This window comes from Oncorhynchus gorbuscha, linkage group LG04 (assembly GCF_021184085.1).
Source record: "Oncorhynchus gorbuscha isolate QuinsamMale2020 ecotype Even-year linkage group LG04, OgorEven_v1.0, whole genome shotgun sequence".
Classification (NCBI taxonomy): Eukaryota; Metazoa; Chordata; class Actinopteri; order Salmoniformes; family Salmonidae; genus Oncorhynchus; species Oncorhynchus gorbuscha.
The window spans coordinates 18,916,234-18,940,598 of record NC_060176.1 but is presented as its reverse complement, the minus strand read 5'-3'; the positions used below and the strand labels follow the sequence as shown (position 1 = coordinate 18,940,598).

The following is a 24,365-nucleotide window of genomic DNA, read 5'->3' as shown; positions in this document are numbered from 1 at the left end:
TTCAAAACATAACTTGGCTTGTTTTAATGGTACTGCAGAATAGACAAGATCCTGAAGTCAAGGTGGCAAAGCCAAATTCTCTTCCATAGTCTACAGGACATTAAAGCATTTGAATCAAACCATGCTGAAAGGGGGCATAGCACAAACCATGCTGAAAGGGGGCATAGCACAAACCATGCTGAAAGGGGGCATAGCACAAACCATGCTGAAAGGGGGCATAGCACAAACCATGCTGAAAGGGGGCATAGCACAAACCATGCTGAAAGGGGGCATAGCACAAACCATGCTGAAAGGGGGCATAGCACAAACCATGCTGAAAGGGGGCATAGCACAAACCATGCTGAAAGGGGGCATAGCACAAACCATGCTGAAAGGGGGCATAGCACAAACCATGCTGAAAGGGGGCATAGCACAAAAGCCCAAAAGTAAAACAAACTTCTATTCTACTGAGCCATTTACTTTATGTTCAGTTTCTTATCTTGTATTATTTCATATTGTTGTTGCATTGTCCAGAAGGAACCTGCCAGTAAGCATTTAGTTGGACGATACGACACATACGACTAATAAAACTAGAAACTAAAGTTAGGCAGAGAAAGCCCGCCATCTCCCTTGTCACGATGCATAGTGGATAGTTTAAATCGAGGTCACTTACCTTTCCATACAAATTGAGAGGCTAAAGACAAGATATTGTCCAAGTATTTCTTTGGTGGAGCTAGTGTAATCATTGCAGAGAAAAAGTTAATTTGGGGAAGAATAATCATCTTAATGATGGATATTTTAGCTTGTAGAGAGTTGGGAAGCTGTAAACATTTAGAAAGGTACTCTTCTACTCACATATATTTGGAAATGATTTAATGCCATTTTTTGAGGAAAATATCTATACAGTATACCCATCTGTCAGAGCAGCTTACCAACCATTGCACCTGTACACAGCCCATCAGTAAATAGCCCACCCAACTACCTCATCCCCACATTGTTATTTATTTTTTGCTCCTTTGCACCCCAGTATCTCTAGTTGCACATTCATCTTCTGCACATCTATCACTCCAGTGTTTAATTGCTCATTTGTAATTATTTCGCCACTATGGCCTATTTATTGCCTTACCTCCTTAATCTTACTACTTTTGCAAACATGGTATATAGACTTTTCTATTGTGTTATTGACTGTACTTTTGTTTATCCCATGTGTAGCTCTGCATTGTTTGTGTCACACTGCTTTGCTTTATCTTGGCCAGGTCGCAGTTGTCAATGAGAACTTGTTCTCAACTAGCCTACCTGGTTAAATAAAGGTGTTCTCAACTAGCCTACCTGGTTAAATAAAGGTGTTCTCAACTAGCCTACCTGGTTAAATAAAGGTGTTCTCAACTGGCCTACCTGGTTAAATAAAGGTGTTCTCAACTGGCCTACCTGGTTAAATAAAGGTGTTCTCAACTGGCCTACCTGGTTAAATAAAGGTGTTCTCAACTAGCCTACCTGGTTAAATAAAGGTGTTCTCAACTGGCCTACCTGGTTAAATAAAGGTGTTCTCAACTAGCCTACCTGGTTAAATAAAGGTGTTCTCAACTGGCCTACCTGGTTAAATAAAGGTGTTCTCAACTGGCCTACCTGGTTAAATAAAGGTGTTCTCAACTGGCCTACCTGGTTAAATAAAGGTGAAATAAACATATACAAAAAAATTAAAAAAACAATGTAAAGCTCTTTACCAATGGGATGTGTTTGGGTACCATTGACGGAGTGAGTCCTAAGCTTAATGACATCATAGCTGATTTTGTCCAATTCATTTTGTACCCTGAGAGGGTGCTATAATCATCAAATGTAGAGAGTATGTGGTAATTATGAGACAGCATTATCAGTGTACCATCCCTATGTAAGGAAGGGTGCTGTCTGATTTTCTGTGTTAGCAGTTCGATGGAAAGGGCGAAGAGCAAAGGCGAGATTGGGCATCCTTGGCGACAGCTTCTGGATACGGGGATTGCCCCCTGTGTGGACACCATGGCAGAAAGATTTGCATATAAAACTTGAATCATGCTGATAAACTTGGTTCCTAAATTAAATCGCTTAATACCGACCATAGAAAATCCTACTCTGACCTATCAAACGCCTTCTCAGCATCCAAGGAGAGAACGGTACATGGAGATCTAATGTCATTAGTGGCATGAACCTGTCCCAAATGGGACCTACAAATGTGGCTCATGTACACAGTGCAATAGTACTATAAAAACGTCTTTCTTCAGACACATACAGGTGGAAAGATCCCTGTTAGGGGTATCATCTCATGCAAGACCAAGGGAGGAATCCATCTCATCACCTGTTCATGTGGAAAAGTCAACGTAGGACAAACGAAAAGACAATTAAAACAACGCATAGCTGAACAAAAGAAAATCAGGTGTAGGAACATTGACTATCCAGTAGCAGCTCACTTTGTTGAAGCGAACCATCCCATCTCCTCCCTCAAATACACAGGCATTGATCATGTTGTTCTACCAAGGAGAGGAGGTAACAACGAGATCCTACTACTACAAAGGGAGGCTTACTGGAGACTTTGATCTCAGGCCCTTATGAACGCATTTTCCTTTATGAACAAGTGTTATAAATTGAAAGAATACTTTTTACAGCTTATTAGCGTACACCTAATATGTTCCCCCAGTTGATGACGTTCCTTATATATTAAGGTTGAACCAAAAGATTACATGAAACAATAATGTATGTTGATGCTAATATGATGTACAATATTCCATTATGTTTCTATATGATAACAATAGCATAATGTATTTCATATGCCATATACTATTGTTTAACAGTTTCACTAATTAATTTGAATTAACTTAATCATTATGACACACCCCTCACTACTGTCATTGGTTACACTAATTGCACTGTGTGTCTACATAACCTGGGGCAAGTATTCATGACATTACCCCGAGGAAGGCACAGTGATGCCGAAACGTTGGTAAATACCCATTCAATTGCTGGGAGATTATATATGGAGTGTGCAACTACTTTATTTTGATAGTTGATAGTTTATTCGTGGTTAGTCAGCACCTCCACACAAACTGTTATTCTGGGTGTGCGCCAGCTCATGTTTTAAACAACATGTAATAAATGACACACATTATCTAAGGCTAGTCGAGTTTTAATAAACCCTGTCTGATCGGGATGCACTAGTGTCGTCACACTGGATTCTAAACGGGCTGAGAGGACACTAGCATACAATTTCACTTCCGAGCACAACAACGACAAAGGTCGATTGAGCTTCCCATTAGAGTGTGATCTTTATTGGGCTTCGGAGGTACCGCAATCATTGCAGAGTTTACATCATTGTGAAAAGATCCCTTGTCAACAGAATGTCAGAATCAAATCATGTAAAAATAGGCCTAGTTTATCCCAAAAGGCAAGGTAGAATTCTGGGATTGGCCTTTTTTCATATTTGTTCGTGCCTGTTTAAGTTCATCCAATGAAATGGGTTCCACAAGGGATTGTGATCCTTCGTTGGAAAGGTAAGGAATATCCGCTCTTAGTGCCAACACCGCTCAAAGTAATATCAGATTTATCGAGCCCTCAAACTCAACTCTGGCCCTCGAAGCCAGTTACACCAGGTAGTTTCATTGTTCCCCTCTAATCAGGGACTGATTTAGACATTGGACACCAGGTGGGTGCAATTAATGATCAGGTAGAACAGAAAACCAGCAGGCTCTGGACCTCATAGGGTAAGAGCTCAATACTGCTGGCATAGAGTATTCAGCTAAAAAGAACCCAAATCTGCATTGATTTCCAAAGGATGAGTTAACAAGCCATTCTGTGCTTTCATAGCTGTAATACTAGAGTATTTCTCAGTGCTTCTGAGTCACATTGCTGAAAGAGGACTTGGTTTATCCCCATTAAAATAATAGTTATGTCTGATTGGATGAATGAACAATTCTGCCCTGTGTCTGAGCAAAGAGTTACATTCTAATTTAACTGCATCTATTCTTTTCTTTTTGTCGTCAGAGTAAGAGATTTGTTGCTCTCATTCCAGATTAGCCAAACATGTTTCTAGTTTGTTAATTGTTGTCATTATGGTTTTATTAAGGTGAGACACAAATGACACTGACAAGTTCCTGATAAATCCCTTTATAGACTTCCATAGGATATGGGCATCTTCAACAGACCCACCATTCTGTGTTAGATAAACATCTAGTTATTTTCCAAATAGTTGCATAATGAGTATCTGAGTATGCAGTGTGGGAAACTAGAATATAATCTATTCTGGAGTAGGAGTTACACTACATGGCCAAAGGTATGTGGACACCTGCTCGTCGAACATCTCATTCCAAAATCATGGACATTAATATTGAGTTGGTCACCCCTTTGCTGCTATAACAGCCTCCACTCTTCTGGGAAGGCTTTCCACTAGATGTTGGAACATTGTTGCGGGGACTTGCTTCCATTCATCCACAAGAGCATTAGTGAGGTCGGGCACTGATGTTGGGCGATTAGGCCTGGCTCGCAGTCGGCGCTCCAATTCATCCCAAAGGTGTTTAATGGTGTTGAGTTCAAAGCTCTGTGTAGGCCAGTCAAGTTCTTCCACACCGATCTCGAAAAACCATTTCTGTATGGACCTCGCTTTCAGCATTGTCGTGCTGAAATAGGAAAGGGCCTTCCCCAAACTGTTGCCACAAAGTTGGAAACACAGATTTCTAGTCTTAAGATTTCCCTTCACTGGAACTAAGGGCCCGAGCCCAAACCATGTAAAGCAGCCCCAGACCATTATTCCTCCTCCACCAAACTTTACAGTTGGCACTATGAATTTGGGCAGGGAGCATTCTCCTGGCATCTGCCAAATCTAGATTCGTCCGTCGGACTGCCAGATGGTGAAGCGTGATTCATCACTCCAGAGAACGCGTTTCCACTGCTCCAGAGGCTTGTGTGCAGCTGCTCGGCCATGGCAACCCATTTCATAAAGCTCCCAATGAACAGTTCTTATGCTGACGGAGCTTCCAGAGGCAGTTTGGAACTCGGTTGCAACTGAGGAAAGACAATTTTTACACGCTACGTGCCTCATCACTCGGCGGTCCAGTTCTGTGAGCTTGTGTGGCCTACCACATCACGGCTGAGCTGTCGTTGCTTCTAAACATTTCCACTTCACAATAACAGCACTTACAGTTGACCAGGGCAGCTCTATCAGGGCAAAAATGGGATGAACCGACTTGTTGGAAAGGTGGCATCCTATGACAGTGCCGCGTTGACAGTCACTTAGCTCGTCAGTATAGGACATTCTACTGCCAATGTTTGTCTATGGAGGTTGCATGGCTGTGTGCTCGATTTATACACCTGTCAGCAATGGGTGTGGCGGAAATGGTGTCCACATACTTTCAGTGTATGTCTAGCAGAGTAAAGACTCAATTGTCTAGACGTAGAATTGACCAAATCTAAATACATCGGTGAGATGAAAATCCTTGACCAAGTTGTTAAATGCCACTGACACAGAGCTGTTTGAGATTCGTATCCAAAGCGGATAAAACGGCATTCATATCCGCACCTACGTTCAGAGAAAAATCAATAACATTCGCCAGCAACTCCGTTAGATTCTCATAAAATGTAGGATCATACTGGGATGGAGCAATTCTCCTACCTGAGATTACATTTTTGATATAGACTGAGTGCACAAAACATTAGAAACACCTGCTCTTTACATGAGAAAGACTGACCAGGTGAATCCAGGTGAAAGCTATGAGCCCTTATTTGATCACCCCATTTCAATCAGGGTAGGTGAAGGGGAAGAGACAGGTTAAAGAAGGATTTGTAAGCCTTGAGACAATTGTGACATGGATTGTGTATGTGTGCCATTCAGAGGGTGAATTGACAAGACAAGTACCTTTGAACAGGGTATGGTAGTAAGTGGCAGGAGCACCGATTTTACTTTGTGAAGAACTGCTGCTGGGGTTTTCATGCTCAACAGTTTCCAGTGTGTATCAAGAATGGTCCTCCACCCAAAGGACATTCAGCCAACTTGACACAACTGTGGGAGTCAACATTTGTAAGTCGCTCTGGATAAGAGCGTCTGCTAAATGACTTAAATGTAAATGTAACATGGGCCAGCATCCCTGTGGAACGCTTTCAATACCTTGTAGAGTCCATGCTTCTACAAATTGAGGCTGTTCTGAAAAAATGGAGTGTAACTCAATTTTGTACATTAATTTCGTACGCTCAGTCTATGATATTCTACCGCACTACCATATTTTTCCAGAACAGTCACTGATAAACTATGTCTCATAACAACAAGGGAGCCACAGTTTTGGAATCAACAGAGGATGACGCTTCAACATAATAATGACTGTTTGCAAATATTTGGGCATATAATTATTTTAAGTGGGACTCTTGAATAAATATAACATCAATGTTATGTCTATGAAAGTAATCTGAGCAAGTGCCTTCTTCCTAGTGCCTTCAGAATGCGGTCTTGGTCAGGGAATCGGAGCACCTGGAAAATCAAGGTTCGGGATCTGGCTGAGTTGTCAATGTGCCGGCTTATACGATGAGCTCACATCACTTCCATTTTGGTTACAGCTAGATCTGGAGACCACTCTGGAAGTGATCTATTGATGAAATAAAGTGTTCTGAGCCTCAGTTTTTTCATTCGTATTGGCTATTCTCACGTTGTCTCTACGTTGCATGTCCTCGTAGCGAGTCAAACTGGTCCATTCCGATTTGGCCCTGAGTTGACATCTCCTCACATTTTGTATTTTTAATTTATTTAACCTTTGTTTAACTAGGCAAGTCAGTTAAGAACAAATTCTAATTTACAATGACGGCCTATCCCGGCCAAACCCAGAGGACGCTGTGCCAATTGTACGCCGCCCTATGGGATTCCCAATCACGGCCAGATGTGATGCAGCCTGGATACATTTGTCAACTCTATCGCCAAGCTTTGTGCACTCAGCTCAAAGTCTTTTAAGATCAGTAACGCACTTATAAACGGCATCCTGAATGAAATCCAACTCTGTTTGTACTCCAGTAAACTCAGAGGTGATCAACTCTCATTGTTTTGCCGTAGCTTCATCTAGCATGGTGGCTAGCGCTTTGCTGTCAGGAGATGAAGTCGTTGATTTAGCTCGTAAAGCGTGGTGTTCCATAGCGAGTAAGTTATTAAATACTGTTAAACAGGTTCGCTGTTTAAACATCCGTGGAAATGGTTCAGACGTGCTCATGGGTAAAACTTCAAAAATGAGGATGCTTAAATGTTAATTCCGCTGTAATGCAATTCATTGAACTTTTGTTCCTTTCAGAAATGATTGTGCAGCAGCAAATTTGAAAAAGATTACCAAAGTATTATTTTCACTCCACTTAACCTTCTCATCAGTGGAATCAGCCTACCACTGCTTTCAGCCATCGCTAACAAGCAAGCCTCAGAATCATTCTATAACCATGGCAACATCCTCCACTTCCTGCATCCCCATCTGGCTCATCTGCTGTCTCCCACTCTCAGCCTCACTCAGTAATTGTGATCCTTTTTCATGTTCACCACCAAGTTGAACGTGTCTGATCCAGATTGTGCTCCTGTAATACAGTCCCCTGGATCCAAGTTGTCCCCTGAGCCAGCAATATATTGGATATTGAGTCTTTCATGAAGTCTTCCAATTCCTCTTGGCCAAGAGAGACTTATTGGGGCCTACCATAAGTAGCCATGTAGCTGGCCTAGACTAGATATTAACAGTGAGCTACTATGTTAGGCTGAGTCTCTCCCTACTTAGGCCATGTCTCCTGTCTTGCATGACTAGGTTCACTCCCTAGATGAAGCAAATCAATTTAAAGTGTTACATGAACTCTGATAAAGTGCCACAGTCTCACCAGTTTGTGCATTGATCTGTTGTACATTTCCAAACCCTTAAATCATGTGATGATAAAAAAACATCTCCTAGAACCGTGAACTATAACATCCATCCCCAAACTGAGTGGTCGGGTGGATGATAAGTAGGGGTTAGTTGGAGGTCCAGGCTAGGCCAGTCCCAGTGGTTCTCCTCAGCTCAGTTCTTTAATGTCACACAGGACGAGAGGCTAATTCCTTCCAGGCTCTCAAAGCGTTATTGTTTTGCGGGTTTGCTGTGTGGCATGCTGTTTCATCAGTGTCGTTCAGCTGATTTCTCCTCTTGAGTAACTTTCTGGTTGTGGAGGTGGATGAAGGTTGTACTGAAAGGGAGCTCTCTTGGCGAGGAGCCAGAGAGCAATGCTCTGTTTTAGGGGTGATGGGTGCTGTGTGTGTGTCCTGCGTGTGTGCTTGTGTGTGTGTGTGTTTGTGCGAGCGTGCGTGTGAGTGTGTATGTGTGTGTGTGCGCCCCTCTTCTCCCATAGGGAGTCTTGGCAGCAGGTGTGACATGCCGTAATGGGAAATTATGCTGCCCGGTGCAAAAAGTCTTCGGAAAGGGGTCACCCACTGTCAACTCAACCAAGTGTGTAACAGAACAACCACTCAGCCTTTAATGAAAGCTGTCACATTTTTGTGAGTGCAGAAGTTATTAATGGACATTCATATATTGTTGTTGGGGTTTCCATCTTTGAGAGGAGTCTCCTGAGATGTGAGGGGTCAGTGTTTGGGGCTCATCACCATAGGGTTTTAATTATTGTGATGCTAGGAAATGCACATTTAGTGCTCTTTCTTCAACAATCATGTTTTTGATCATTCATCAAATGGTCAAATGCAGATCTAGGAACAATGCTATGGACATTTCCCTTAGCCCTTCAAAGACTGGGGTTGAATTTTACATCAACATTGATTTGCTCAGTCTGTAGCAGCCTTGCAATGTTCCAGTCATTTGTCAGGATCTGTGTCTCTCCTTTCTCATCTGTGTTGCCCTCTCTGCAGGATCTGTGTCTCTCCTTTCTCATCTGTGTTGCCCTCTCTGCAGGATCTGTGTCTCTCCTTTCTCATCTGTGTTGCCCTCTCTGCAGGATCTGTGTCTCTCCTTTCTCATCTGTGTTGCCCTCTCTGCAGGATCTGTGTCTCTCCTTTCTCATCTGTGTTGCCCTCTCTGCAGGATCTGTGTCTCTCCTTTCTCATCTGTGTTGCCCTCTCTGCAGGATCTGTGTCTCTCCTTTCTCATCTGTGTTGCAGGATCTGTGTCTCTCCTTTCTCATCTGTGTTGTCCTCTCTGCAGGATCTGTGTCTCTCCTTTCTCATCTGTGTTGCCCTCTCTGCAGGATCTGTGTCTCTCCTTTCTCATCTGTGTTGCCCTCTCTGCAGGATGTGTATCTCTCCTTTCTCATCTGTGTTGTCCTCTCTGCAGGATGTGTATCTCTGCAGGATGTGTATCTCTCCTTTCTCATCTGTGTTGTCCTCTCTGCAGGATGTGTATCTCTGCAGGATGTGTATCTCTCCTTTCTCATCTGTGTTGTCCTCTCTGCAGGATGTGTATCTCTGCAGGATGTGTATCTCTCCTTTCTCATCTGTGTTGTCCTCTCTGCAGGATGTGTATCTCTGCAGGATGTGTATCTCTCCTTTCTCATCTGTGTTGTCCTCTCTGCAGGATGTGTATCTCTCCTTTCTCATCTGTGTTGTCCTCTCTGCAGGATGTGTATCTCTCCTTTCTCATCTGTGTTGCCCTCTCTGCAGGATGTGTATCTCTCCTTTCTCATCTGTGTTGTCCTCTCTGCAGGATGTGTATCTCTCCTTTCTCATCTGTGCTGTCCTCTCTGCAGGATGTGTATCTCTGCAGGATGTGTGTCTCTCCTTTCTCATCTGTGTTGTCCTCTCTGCAGGATGTGTATCTCTCCTTTCTCATCTGTGTTGCCCTCTCTGCAGGATGTGCCTTTTTAACATACTGCGCCAGAGAGTCAGCACTGAAGGCCCAGAGCGCCCTCCATGAACAGAAGACTCTGCCAGGGGTAAGTGCCCCTGATCTGCCCTCTGTCAGAGGCTAGGGCCCCCGGGTCCAGGGCCTGGCATGGGACATGTCTGCATTAATGTTACTACTCTTAACACAACCCCATCACATAGACACTCACACATACTGAGCTGAAGTCAGCCATACTTCAGTTATTTCGCCTTGTGCAAACGTGTTATAATCACAATATTTATATATATGTTTTGATAAGACAGGCTTGATGGTCCATCCTGTCCTTTTTCTGTCCTCTCCTCTCAAAATGTTTACACACACACAGACACACGCACGTGCACACACACGCACGCACGGGCACACACACACATTCCTAATTGCCTCATGAAATCCACTCTCATTATCACATATAATCAAACAATAAATACCCACAATCATTTTTACCACAAATATGGCCATCTGGAGTTTTAATTTTAGAGACTGTTTTAAATTCTGTTTCGGTTGGTTGATATGTTTTGCATGAAAAGAATGTCCTCCTACTGCACCGTGACAAACCCACAGTGTCACACCATTCGCCCATCCAGGACCTACAGTATGCTGGATATGTTCCTGATCCTATGTCTATATACAGTACAGTATGTACATGGGGATGTATCGTTCTAGACATAACATCCTGGGAATCAGAGGTCTGATTGAATCCAGCCTGTGGCCCCTGCAGAGGAGAGGGCCTCCTGCTATGTCTCCAGATCCCCTCCATCTTCTCCCTGGTTAGAGCCTCTGGGCATCCATCCTGGTCCCTTGGGAGGGGGGGGGGAGGTGGATGGGTCTGGGGGCTTCTCTGTGGCGGGTTAATCAGCTGTTTGCGGTGCTCTGTCTGGATCTCCTGGGTAATACATTGAGTGTTCGTTCCACACACCACCAACACTGCTGTAATGGAGTCCCTCTGAGACCACCTCTTGTCTTTTAATTCTCACTGCTCTCTAATGAGGTGATTGTTGTGATTGGACTACATACTGCAGAGGTTCCTGCCTTAATGGCTCATATCTAGAAAAGGGTCAATGCTATGTCTATGAGATTTGGGTAAACGTGAGTTATAGGTGGATGCAAGCTCCCAGCAAGAGGGCAGTCCTTCAATCTGCAGCAGAACCACATAGAGATTCACCCTCCCATCCTTCCTTCGCCCTCCTTAATAAAGAGGCTGTGTAAGGTGGCAGGCCAACCCCCATACGGATATTTTCATCAGGCCATCAGGCCTCTATGACAGCCCTATGATGCTCCAGCTCTTCTACTATGATATGTCCAGACTGGGCTGGCTGTTCCGGGCCTGATTGTGCAGTTTGGATGCGTGCGCCTCCAACTGTCAGAAAACCTAAATGTGCAGGCCTTAAAATGGATCATCAGGCAGGTTGCAGGCCTTTTGGAAAATAAAACCAGTAGACCAAAAACAGGGCTTGAATTGCACATGAACTCGATGAATGAAGGCTATCAATGCTGGCCAGTCCTTGTCTGCGGTCTGCCAGAGACCAAAACAGGCAGGGCCAGAGCAATATGGCTCACTTTGATCGCCTCCTGGCTTGTCTTGAAGAGAATTGCCTTTTGAGGGCAGAGGGTGAGGGACGATAAGAACTTTCCAATTCCTCTGTCGTGCCATGTTTCATGTTTCCATCGTTATTGTCAGTCTGTTTGAGAAGAGGACTCTGGAGCTGGGAGAAAGAGAGGGACGGGGAGACGGGGAGACGGGGAGACGGGGAGACGGGGAGACGGGGAGAGGGGGAGACGGGGAGACGGGGAGACGGGGAGACGGGGAGAGGGGGAGACGGGGAGACGGGGAGAGGGGAGAGGGGGAGACGGGGAGAGGGGGAGACGGGGAGACGGGGAGACGGGGAGACGGGGAGACGGGGAGAGGGGGAGACGGGGAGACGGGGAGAGGGGGAGACGGGGAGACGGGGAGGAGACGGGGAGAGGGGAGAGGGGGAGACGGGGAGAGGGGGAGAGGGGGAGACGGGGAGACGGGGAGAGGGGGAGACGGGGAGACGGGGAGACGGGGAGACGGGGAGAGGGGGAGAGGGGGAGACGGGGAGACGGGGAGAGGGGGAGACGGGAGACGGGGAGACGGGGAGAGGGGGAGAGGGGGAGACGGGGAGAGGGGGAGAGGGGGAGAGGGGGAGACGGGGAGACGGGGAGACGGGAGAGGGGGAGACGGGGAGACGGGGAGACGGGGAGACGGGGAGAGGGGGAGACGGGGAGACGGGGAGAGGGGGAGACGGGGAGACGACGAGGACGGGATGGTATGTGTGTGATCTGCAAGGAGTCACCAGGGGTGTCGTGCAGATTAACTGAGAATCTCACATTTTGGAGAATCTCAAATTCCCATTCTTTCATTGACTAATTCTCAGTCTTCTTTGTTGGGTAGTTTTTGTGTTTCTGCAAAAAACGTATTTGTTTACATGTCTAGTGTCATCATGGTGTCTTTATGTCTCGTTGATGTGATCTGCCAGGCAGGAGTCAGCGTGTACACTACAGTAATGTCATCAGAGGCTTAACAGCCTCCCTGGAATGCTTATAGGGCGTTATGTTTACATGCCCATTCAGCATGTTCCCCAATGTAGGACATGCAGCGTGGTCTTTGGACAGGTTAGGTCATCTCTGTGAATGATTTCTCCATGGATCCGATTAATTTACCCCTTTCCCTATGAACACGCTCCAGAACATCTCTCCGCTGTTTGCCTAATGGCCTCCCATCACGCTACTTTTGGAGCCGGTAGAATCTTGAAAAGAAGCCTCTTCTTCTTTTTTCCTTTCCAGGCCGTGTGGCGGAGGCCTCCTCTACCCCAATTAGCTGCTGGTAGAGGATGAAACAGGCCTGTTAATGGGCCCAAAAGCCAATTATAAAGTCTGCTGCAGAAAAGCACCCAGCATCTCTTTCACTATCATCCTCTTCCTTTCTATACCTTTCGACTCTCTCGCACCCCACCCTTCTCCCCCCCCCTCTCACTCCATCTTCCTCCTGTCTTTTTGTGTGGCTGATGTGTGTGTTGAGGTGCTGCCCCAGCCTCATGCTTGCCACATCATCATGCGTGGCGGTGTCTGTGGAGAGATCCACATTTCTTGCTTTCTGACTGAGAGCTCCACAAGCACCTGACCCCTTTATTAACAACCAGGCAGCCAAGCGCAACCGCTGTCTGACTTTAGCCAGGGAGGTAAGTAGAAAGGAGGAAAGGTTCCCCACCCAGGAGTTTAGAACTGTTTATCCTCAAACTTCGAAGGGCCTGAAGGTTCTGCTTCCACTAAATTGAGTAAAAGAATATCATGTTTCTCCTGTAGTTTTCCCCTTCTAATTGATTTTATATTTATTTTGCTGGGAAAGGCAGAGAAAATGGACTTTACTGTGTCACATACATAGAAATGGGTCAGGGGGAGATGTTGGATGTCACTAAACACACTCAACGGACCAGTTCATACATGTTTGACACTCCCAGCTTCATGATACAGATGCTGCCTGAACAGCTCTGTGTATATTTTAGACTTTGTCTTTGTACGTGCCAGTAAGAACATGCCAGCAGGAGCCTCCATCACTCTCATTTCCCATCATCCTTATTTAAGCTTCCCCTCCCCCCACACACACACACACGCACGCACACACGCACACACGCGCACACGCGCACACTCACGCACGTGCACACGCACACACGCGCACACGCACACACGCGCGCACACACGCGCACACGCACACACGCACGCACGCGCGCACACACACACACACACACACACGCACGCACGCACGCACGCACGCACACACACACACACACACACACACACACACACACACACACACCGTTGATCCCCCCACCCCCACCTATAATCCATCCTCGCATTCCTCTTTATCTCTATGTAAAGACGTGTTAATTGATATATTTAGTGGCGGAGCCTCATCAGGATTCAGCGTAAGGCTGTCTGTCTGTGACGCAGCATCACCGTATCTTATCAGAGGACACACTAAGCTTCCTCGACAGGGTCCACCCCTGGACCACCACACCACAGCCTCAAGGCAGCTTAAACTAATTACTGAAGCCATACAGGGCCCGGCCCCACCATTCTTTTAAAGGACAAATTGTGTTCTGTTGCTGGTCAATTTGCCCTGTGTGCAAGATTTGTCAACCTCCAGTGCCCACGAGCCTTTCCTGTTATGAGAAAGGAAAAAGTCCAGGATCCAGATATGAGAGAACTGAGGGAAGTCTTCTATGGCTGCCCTGGCTAGCCGCCCGCCTGGCTCCACAACATCAATTACATCTATATCGGTTTCTCTCTTTTCCCCGGCCGCTTCAGAGGAGAAATTAAAAAGAGAGCGTTGTTTTTGCTTATCCCCCTGGGATGAAAGCATTTTCTACACTGCTGCCCTGACTACGGCCGTCCTCCTGATTAAACAGTGAATGGAATCGCAATGAAGGGATGGAACTCCATGTTGTCTTCCATTATGATGCCAGTGCTCCTGAAATAGGGTTGTTCTGGTAACTTTCAATACATTCTCTGGTTTTCTTGAGATCCTGATTGGGGGATTTCCATAATCAAGATTTCTCCAACCAGGATTTCTGGTAAACCGGGGAATTTATTGAAAGTTCACAGAATTTTGCAACCCTATCCTGAATACTGTGCCTCACAAATTAATTTGGTTCGATGTGATGGGATTTTCAACCTTCCTGAGTGCAAATGTTCTTCCTACCAGCCTGCACGGGGAGCCTCCTTTTACAATCAACTGGAAGGAGGGCAAACATCAGTCATAGTGAAGTTGCCCTTAACCAGAGCCCTTAACCAGAGCGTAAAGATGGCAGGGCGCTGGACAGATGAAAGGCAGAAATAGTGCATTTTAAAAACTTCAGGGCTGCAGAGCTTAGTGTAAAGAGAACGGGACCGAGAACCAAAACCATTTGTCCTCTCAGTACATTACGGAACTCCAAAGAGTTCAAAGCCAGGTTGTTAGTATAGATACATATACTGTATGATCAATGACTGTATCAGGTACAATGAAGGTGACCCATACTTACCTTTAAGGAATGTGCAGTGCCATAGCTGTGGAGAGAATATTGGGTGTATCGTTTTGTATGTTATGTGTATATTTGCTCTGCTGTGCAGTCAAAAGAATCTGTACTGACCTCCCAGCTCTTCAATTCTCACTCCTCACACACCCTTCTCAGCTCCTCTCTCCTCACACACCCCTTACAGCTCCTCTCTCCTCACACACCCCCTCAGCTCCTCTCTCCTCACACACCCCTCACAACTCCTCTCTCCTCACACACCCCCTCAGCTCCTCTCTCCTCACACACCCCTCACAACTCCTCACTCCTCACACACCCCTCCCAGCTCCTCTCTCCTCACACACCCCTTACAGCTCCTCTCTCCTCACACACCCTCACAACTCCTCTCTATTCACATACTCCTCTCAGTTCCTTTCTCAAAACAAACCCCTCCTCATCTCCTCTCTCCTCACATACCCCTCCCAGCTCCTCGCTCCTCGCTCCTCTCTCCTCACACACCCCTCCCAGTTCGTCTCTCCTCACACACCCTTCTCAGCTCCTCTCTCCTCATACACCCCTCCCAGCTCCTCTCTCCTCACACCCTTCCCAGCTCATCTCCTCTCTCCTCACACACCCCTCCCAGCTCCTCTCCCTTCACACACACCTCCCAGCTCCTCTCTCCTCACACACCCCTCCCAGCTCCTCTCCCTTCACACACACCTCACAGCTCCACTCTCCCCACACACCCCTCCCAGCTCAACTCTCCTCTCTCCTCACAAACCCCTCCCAAATCCTCTATCCTAATCACATCCCTCCTCTCTCTTTTCTCCTCAAACACTTCTCCCAGCTCCTCTCTCCTTTCTCCTCACACACCCCTCAGCTCCTCTCTCCTCACACAACCCTCTCAGCTTCTCGCTCCTCACACACTCCTCCTCTCTCCTCTATCCTCACACACCCCTCCCAGCTCCACTCTCCTTATACAGCCCTCCCAGCACCTCTCTCCTCACACACCCCTCTCATCCCCTCTCTCCTCTCTCCTCACACCCCCCAGCTCCTCGCTCCTCTCTCCTCACACACCCCTACCAGTTCGTCTCTCCTCACACACCCCTCTTATCCCCTCTCTCCTCTCTCCTCTCTTCTCACACACCCCCCCCAGCTCCTCGCTCCTCTCTCCTCACACACTCCTACCAGTTCGTCTCTCCTCACACACCCTTCTCAGCTCCTCGTTCCTCACACAACCCTCTCAGCTTCTCGCTCCTCATACACCCCTACTCTCTCCACTCTCCTAATACAGCCCTCCCAGCACCTCTCTCCTCTCTCCTAATACAGCCCTCCCAGCTCCTCTCTCCTCACACACCCCTCCCAGGTCCTCTCTCCTCACAAACCCCTCTCATCTCCTCTCTCCTCACACACCCCTCCCAGCTCCTTTCCCTTCACACACACCTCACAGCTCCTCTCTCCCCACACACCCCTCCCAGCTCAACTCTCCTCTCTCCTCACAAACCCCTCCCAGCTCCTCTCCCTTCACACACACCTCACAGCTCCTCTCTCCCCACATACCCCTCCCAGCTCAACTCTCCTCTCTCCTCACAAACCCCTCCCAAATCCTCTATCCTAATCACACCCCTCCTCTCTCTTTTGTCCTCAAACACTTCTCCCAGCTCCTCTCTCCTTTCTCTTCACACACCCCTCAGCTCCTCTCTCCTTACACAACCCTCCCAGCTCCACTCTCCTCACACACCCCTTCCAGGTCCTCTCTCCTCACACACCCCTCTCATCCCCTCTCTCCTCTCCCCCTCCCCGCCAGCTCCTCGCTCCTCTCTCCTCACACACCCCTACCAGTTCGTCTCTCCTCACATACCCTTCTCAGCTCCTCGCTCCTCACACAACCCTCTCAGCTTCTCGCTCCTCATACACCCCTCCTCTCTCCACTCTCCTAATACAGCCCTCCCAGCACCTCTCTCCTCTCTCCTAATACAGCCCTCCCAGCTCCTCTCTCCTCACAAACCCCTCTAATCTCCTCTCTCCTCTCTCCTCACACACCCTTCCCAGCTCCTCGATCCTGTCTCGTCACACAACCCTCCCAGTTCATCTCTCCTCACACACCGTTCTCAGCTCCTCGCTCCTCACACACCCCTCCCAGCTCCTCTCTACTCACACACCCCTCCCAGCTCCTCTCTCCTCACACCCCTCCCAGCTCCTCGCTCCTCTCTCCTCACACACCACTCCCAGTTCATCTCTCCTCACACACCCTTCTCAGCTCCTCGCTCCTCACACACCCCTCCCAGCTCCTCTCTACTCACACACCCCTCCCAGCTCCTCTGTCCTCACACCCATTGCAGCTCCTCTGTCCTCACACACCCTTCTTAGATCCTCTCTCCTCACACCCCTCCCAGCCCCTCTCTCCTCACCCCCTCCCAGCTCCTCTTTCCTCAAACACCCTTCTTAGCTCATCTCTCCTCACACACACATCCTAGCTCCTCACTAATCTCTCTCCTCACACACCCCTTCCTGTCTCTCCTCACACACCCTTCTTAGCTCCTCTCTCCTCACACGACTCCCAGCTCCTCTCTCCTCACACCCCTCCCAGCTCCTCTGTCCTCACACCCCTCGCAGCTCCTCTCTCCTCACACACCCTTCTTAGATCCTCTCTCCTCACACCCCTCCCAGCTCCTCTCTCCTCACCCCCCTCCCAGCTCCTCTCTCCTCACACACCCTTCTCAGCCCCTCTCTCCTCACACACCCCTCCCAGCTACTCTCTCCTCTCTCCTCCCACACCATTCCCAGCTCCTCTCTCCTCACACACCCTTCCCAGCTCCTCGCTCCTCTCTCCTCACACACCCCTCCATTCTCCTCTCTCCTCACACACCCCTCTCAGCTCCTCTCTCCTCACACACCCCTCCCAGCTCCTCTCTCCTCTCTCGTCACACACCCCACCCAGTTCCTCCCTCCTCACACACCCCTCCCAGTTCCTCTCTCCTCACACCCCTCCCCTCTCCTCTCTCCTCACACCCCTCCCAGCTCCTCTCTCCTCACACCCCTCCCAGCTCCTCTCTCCTCACACACCCTTCTTAGCTCCTCTCTCCTCACACTCCCATCCTAGCTCTTCACTCGTCTTTCCTCACACACCCATCCTAGCTCCTCACTCCTCTCTACTCACACACCCCTTCCAGTTCATCTCTCCTTACACACCCCTCCCAGCTCCTCTCTCCTCCCACACCATTCTCAGCTTCTCTCTCCTCACACACCCATCCTAGCTCCTCACTCCTCTCTCCTCACACACCCCTTCCAGTTCGTCTCTCCTCACACACCCCTCCCAGCTCCTCTCTCCTCCTACACCATTCTCAGCTTCTCTCTCCTCACACACCCTTCCCAGCTCCTCGCTCCTCTCTCCTCACACACCCCTCCCAGCTCCTTCTCTTCACACACCCCTCTATCCTCTCTCATCACACACCCCACCCAGCTCTTCTCTCCTTACACACCCCACCCAGCTCCTCTCTCCTCACACACCCCTCCCAGCTCCTCTCTCCTCACACACCCCTCCCAGCTCCTCTCTCCTCTCTCGTCACACACCCAACCCAGCTCTTCTCTCCTTACATTCCCCACCCAGCTCTTCTCTCCTTACACACCCCTCCCAGCTCCTCTCTCCTCTCTCTTCACACACCCCTCCCAGCTCCTCTCTCCTCTCTCCTCGCACACCCTCCAGCTCCTCTCTCCTCACACACCCCTACCAGCTCCTCTATCCTCACACACCCCTCCCAATGCCTCTCTCCTCACACACCCCTCCCAACACCTCTCTCCTCACACACCCCTCCCAACGCCTCTCTCCTCACACACCCCTCCTCTCTCCTCTCTCCATTCTCCTCAAACACTTCTCCAAGCTCCTCTCTCCTCACACAACCCTCTCAGCTCCTCGCTCCCCACACACTACTCTTCTCTCCTCTATCCTCACACACCCTTCCCAGCTCCTCTCTCCTAAACACAACCCTTCTCTCTCCTCACACACCCCTCTCAGCTCCTCTCTCCTCTCCCCTCACACACCCCTCACACACTCCTCCTTTCTCCTCACACACCCTTCCCAGCTCTTCTCTCCTCACACACCCTTCCTAGCTCCTTTCTCCTCACATACCTCTCCCAGCTCCTCTCTCCTCAAACACCCCTCCCAACTTCTCTCTCTTCACACACCCCTCCCAGCTCCTCTCTCCTCACACACCTCTCTCAGCTCCCCTCTCCTCACACACTGCTCCCAACTCCTCTCTCCTCACACCCCCCTCCCAACTCCTCTCTCCTCACACCCCCCTCCCAACTCCTTTCTCCTCTCTCCAGACACACCCCTCCCATCTCCTCTCCCCTCATACACCCATCTTTGTAGCTGACAGGTGGAGCCAGAGCCCAACTCAACCGGTGCATGGCATCCTGCTCTAATGTATCTGCTTCCAAGGCTCTAATGAGGCAGAACTGGTAAATGTGAGGACAGTATTGTTAACATTGCTGCTTCACTGGGATGGATAGTGACGGGAAATGCCTGGCTGCTGTGGTGTCGTGTCCATGACAGATAGACCTAGTCAACCACTCATCTTCTTCCCCATGCTCTTCCTCTTCTATGACTCTTTACTGAGCCTCCCTGTCCCTTGTGTGTGCTGTGCTGTACTGTGCTGTGCTATGTGGTACTGTGCTGTGCTGTGCCGGCAGGCCAGGCTAGTGCCCAACCCATTCGAATTCCCAACACACTATAGCAATCACCAAAGACATCAAGACAATTTGCGCCTATTTGTAAAAACAAAAACAAAAAAAACATTGTGTTGCTGAGTTCAGCAGAAGCATGAACCGAGCAGAACAGAGTGAACCAAGCAGAATAAAGCAGAACCGAGCAGAACCGAGCAGAACAGAGCAGAATAGAGCAGAACAGAGCAGAATAGAGCAGAATAGTGCAGAACAGAGCAGAACCGAGCAGAACAGAGTGAACCAAGCAGAATAAAGCAGAACCAAGCAGAACCGAGCAGAACAGAGCAGAATAGAGCAGAACAGAGCAGAATAGAGCAGAATAGTGCAGAACAGAGCAGAACCGAGCAGAACAGAGCGGAACAGAGTGAACCAAGCAGAATAAAGCAGAACAGAGCAGAACAGAGCGGAACAGAGTGAACCAAGCAGAATAAAGCAGAACAGAGCAGAACAGAGCGGAACAGAGTGAACCAAGCAGAATAAAGCAGAACAGAGCAGAACAGAGCGGAACAGAGTGAACCAAGCAGAATAAAGCAGAACCAAGCAGAACCGAGCAGAACAGAGCAGAATAGAGCAGAACAGAGCAGAATAGAGCAGAATAGTGCAGAACAGAGCAGAACCGAGCAGAACAGAGCGGAACAGAGTGAACCAAGCAGAATAAAGCAGAACAGAGCAGAATAGAACAGAACAGAGCAGAATAGAGCAGAACAGAGCAGAACAGAGCAGAACAGAGCAGAATAGAGCAGAATAGTGCAGAACAGAGCAGAACCGAGCAGAACCGAGCAGAATAGAGCAGAACCGAGCAGAATAGAGCAGAACAGAGCAGAACCGAGCAGAACAGAACAGAATAGAGCAGAATAGAGCAGAACAGAGCAGAACCGGGCGGAATAGAGCAGAACAGATCAGAACAGAGCAGAACAGAGCAGAATAGAGCAGAACAGAGCAGAATAGAGCAGAACAGAGCAGAACAGAGCAGAATAGAGCAGAACAGAGCAGAATAGAGCAGAATAGAGCAGAACCGAGCAGAACAAAGCAGAACAGAGCAGAACAGAGCAGAATAGAGCAGAACAGAGCAGAACAGAGCAGAACAGAGCAGAACTGAGCAGAACAGAGCAGAACAGAGCAGAACCGAGCAGAACAGAGCAGAACAGAGCAGAATAGAGCAGAACCGAGCAGAATAAAGCAGAATAGAGCAGAACCGAGCAGAACAGAGCAGATCAGAATCGAGCAGAACAGAGCAGAACCGAGCAGACCAGAGCAGAACAGAGCAGAACAGAGCTGAACCGAGCAGAACAGAGCAGAATAGAGCAGAACCGAGCAGAATAGAGCAGAACCGAGCAGAACAGAGCAGAACAGAACAGAATAGAGCAGAATAGAGCAGAACAGAGCGGAATAGAGCCGAACCGAGCAGAACAGAGCAGAGCAGAGTGAACGGAGCAGAATAGAGCAGAACAGAGCAGAGCAGAACAGAGCAGAACAGAGCAGAACAGAGCAGAACAGAGCAGAACAGAGCAGAACCGAGCAGAACAAAGCAGAACAGAGCAGAACCGAGCAGAACAGAGCAGAATAGAGCAGAACAGAGCAGAACAGAGCCGAACAGAGCAGAACCGAGCAGAACAGAGCAGAATAGAGCAGAAGAGAGCAGAACCGAGCAGAACAGAGCAGAACCGAGCAGAACAGAGCAGAACAGAGCAGAATAGAGCAGAATCGAGCAGAATAGAGCAGAATAGAGCAGAACTGAGCAGAACAGAGCAGAACAGAGCAGAACAGAGCAGAACCGAGCAGAACAGAGCAGAACAGAGCAGAATAGAGCAGAACCGAGCAGAACCGAGCAGAATAGAGCAGAACAGAGCAGATCAGAACCGAGCAGAACAGAGCAGAACCGAGCAGAACAGAGCAGAACAGAGCTGAACCGAGCAGAACAGAGCAGAACAGAGCAGAATAGAGCAGAACAGAGCAGAACTGAGCAGAATAAAGCAGAACAGAACAGAGCAGAACAGAGCTGAACCGAGCAGAACAGAGCAGAACAGAGCTGAACCGAGCAGAACGGAGCAGAACCGAGCAGAACCGAGCAGAATAGAGCAGAACAGAGCAGAACCGAGCAGAACAGAACAGAGCAGAACAGAGCAGAACAGAGCTGAACCGAGCAGAACAGAGCAGAACAGAGCAGAATAGAGCAGAATAGAGCAGAACCGAGCAGAATAGAGCAGAACAGAGCAGAACAGAGCAGAATAGAGCAGAATAGAGCAGAACAGAACAGAACCGAGCAGAATAGAGCAGAACAGAGCAGAATAGAGCAGAACAGAGCAGAACAGAGCAGAACCGAGCAGAACAGAGTAGAACAGAGCAGAATAGAGCGGAACAGAGCAGAACCGAGCAGAATAGAGCAGAACAGAGCAGAATAGAGCAGAACAGAGCAGAACAGAGCAGAACCGAGCAGAACAGAGTAGAACAGAGCAGAATAGAGCGGAACAGAGCAGAACAGAGCAGAACAGAGCAGAACCGAGCAGAACAAAGCAGAACAGAGCAGAACCGAGCAGAACAGAGCAGAATAGAGCAGAACAGAGCAGAACAGAGCCGAACAGAGCAGAACCGAGCAGAACAGAGCAGAATAGAGCAGAAGAGAGCAAAACCGAGCAGAACAGAGCAGAACCGAGCAGAACAGAGCAGAACAGAGCAGAATAGAGCAGAATCGAGCAGAATAGAGCAGAATAGAGCAGAACAGAGCAGAACAGAGCAGAACAGAGCAGAACCGAGCAGAACCGAGCAGAATAGAGCAGAACAGAGCAGATCAGAACCGAGCAGAACAGAGCAGAACCGAGCAGAACAGAGCAGAACAGAGCTGAACAGAGCAGAACAGAACAGAACAGAGCAGAACAGAGCAGAATAGAGCAGAACAGAGCAGAACTGAGCAGAATAGAGCAGAACAGAACAGAGCAGAACAGAGCTGAACCGAGCAGAACAGAGCAGAACAGAGCTGAACCGAGCAGAACGGAGCAGAACCGAGCAGAACCGAGCAGAATAGAGCAGAACAGAGCAGAACCGAGCAGAACAGAACAGAGCAGAACAGAGCAGAACAGAGCTGAACCGAGCAGAACAGAGCAGAACAGAGCAGAACAGAGCAGAATAGAGCAGAACAGAGCAGAACCGAGTAGAATAGAGCAGAACAGAGTGAACGGAGCAGAATAGAGCAGAACCGAGCAGAATAGAGCAGAACAGAGCAGAACAGAGCAGAATAGAGCAGAATAGAGCAGAACAGAACAGAACCGAGCAGAATAGAGCAGAACAGAGCAGAATAGAGCAGAACAGAGCAGAACAGAGCAGAACCGAGCAGAACAGAGTAGAACAGAGCAGAATAGAGCGGAACAGAGCAGAACAGAGCAGAACAAAGAATAGAGCAGAACAGAGCAGAACAGAGCAGAACCGAGCAGAATAGAGCAGAACCGAGCAGAACAGAGCAGATCAGAACAGAGCAGAACAGAGCAGAACCGAGCAGAACAGAGCAGAACAGAGCTGAACCGAGCAGAACAGAGCAGAACAGAGCAGAACAGAGCAGAATAGAGCAGAACAGAACAGAGCAGAACAGAGCAGAACAGAGCTGAACCGAGCAGAACAGAGCAGAACAGAGCAGAACAGAGCAGAACAGAGCAGAATAGAGCAGAACAGAACAGAACCGAGTAGAATAGAGCAGAACAGAGTGAACGGAGCAGAATAGAGCAGAACCGAGCAGAATAGAGCAGAACAGAGCAGAACAGAGCAGAATAGAGCAGAATAGAGCAGAACAGAGCAGAACCGAGCAGAATAGAGCAGAACAGAGCATAACAGAGCAGAACCGAGCAGAACAGAGCAGAACAGAGCAGAACAGAGCAGAACAGAGCAGAACAGAGCAGAATAGAGCAGAACCGAGCAGAATAGAGCAGAACCGAGCAGAACAGAGCAGATCAGAACCGAGCAGAACAGAGCAGAACCGAGCAGAACAGAGCAGAACAGAGCTGAACCGAGCAGAACAGAGCAGAACAGAGCAGAATAGAGCAGAACAGAGCAGAACCGAGCAGAACAGAACAGAACAGAGCAGAACAGAGCTGAACCGAGCAGAACAGAGCAGAACAGAGCAGAACCGAGCAGCCAGACTCATCAAACAGTGCAGTTACAGTTACACAGACAAATACACACAAACTCCCAGAAAGCAGAAGAGATATAAGGCTTTTATTTGTGCCAGGACAGTAAATGTGCTGTGTGTTGTCCTGTGTACAGAGGTTGTACAGGGAGGGCGTCAGCGTGGCTTTAAAGTTAGTGTGAGGTGCTAAAGTGATGAGTCATCAGGGAGCTAGCGTGGAGACACACTGGAGTGGAGTGGGCTTGCATAATTAACACGGAGCATCACCAGGACAAACTCCTCCATCGTCGTGTCTAAAGGATTAACTACTCCACCCAGCGCCATGCTCCTCTCCTCTTATCTCCCCCTCCATTTAAGAAAGTGACCTTGCAGCTGTTTACATGCCAATTCATTAAAGACTTGAAGAGTGCTGAGAGAGAAAGTCAAAGTGTAATCAAAGGTCCCTCCCTCCCGCTGCGTGTGTAGACTGTGTGTTAGCAGGACTTTGTTTTCCAGGAATCTAAACTGGTGTGTTGCTTGAGATAATGGAAGATACGTGTTAATGGAAGATAAGTCTGGGCTGTTGTTGATGTTTGTTCTGTCTTAGGTGTAGTGTATAGGGTAGAATATGGTATTAGTAGTGTATAGGGTAGAATATGGTATTAGTAGTGTATAGGGTAGAATATGGTATTAGTAGTGTATAGGGTAGAATATGGTATTAGTAGT

At 48.4% G+C, this 24,365-nt stretch overlaps 1 protein-coding gene across 20 annotated transcripts in view; it reads left to right on the top strand.

Moving 5' to 3' along the window:
- LOC124033793 (CUGBP Elav-like family member 3-B) overlaps positions 1-24,365 on the top strand; it is a 153,616-nt gene that overhangs the window by 11,344 nt on the left and 117,907 nt on the right. For all 20 annotated transcript variants that reach the window (XM_046346115.1, XM_046346114.1, XM_046346113.1 and 17 more), the window contains exon 2: positions 9,776-9,858. In XM_046346115.1, coding sequence (XP_046202071.1) covers positions 9,776-9,858 — 83 coding nt within the window. The remainder of the gene's footprint in view (positions 1-9,775; positions 9,859-24,365) is intronic.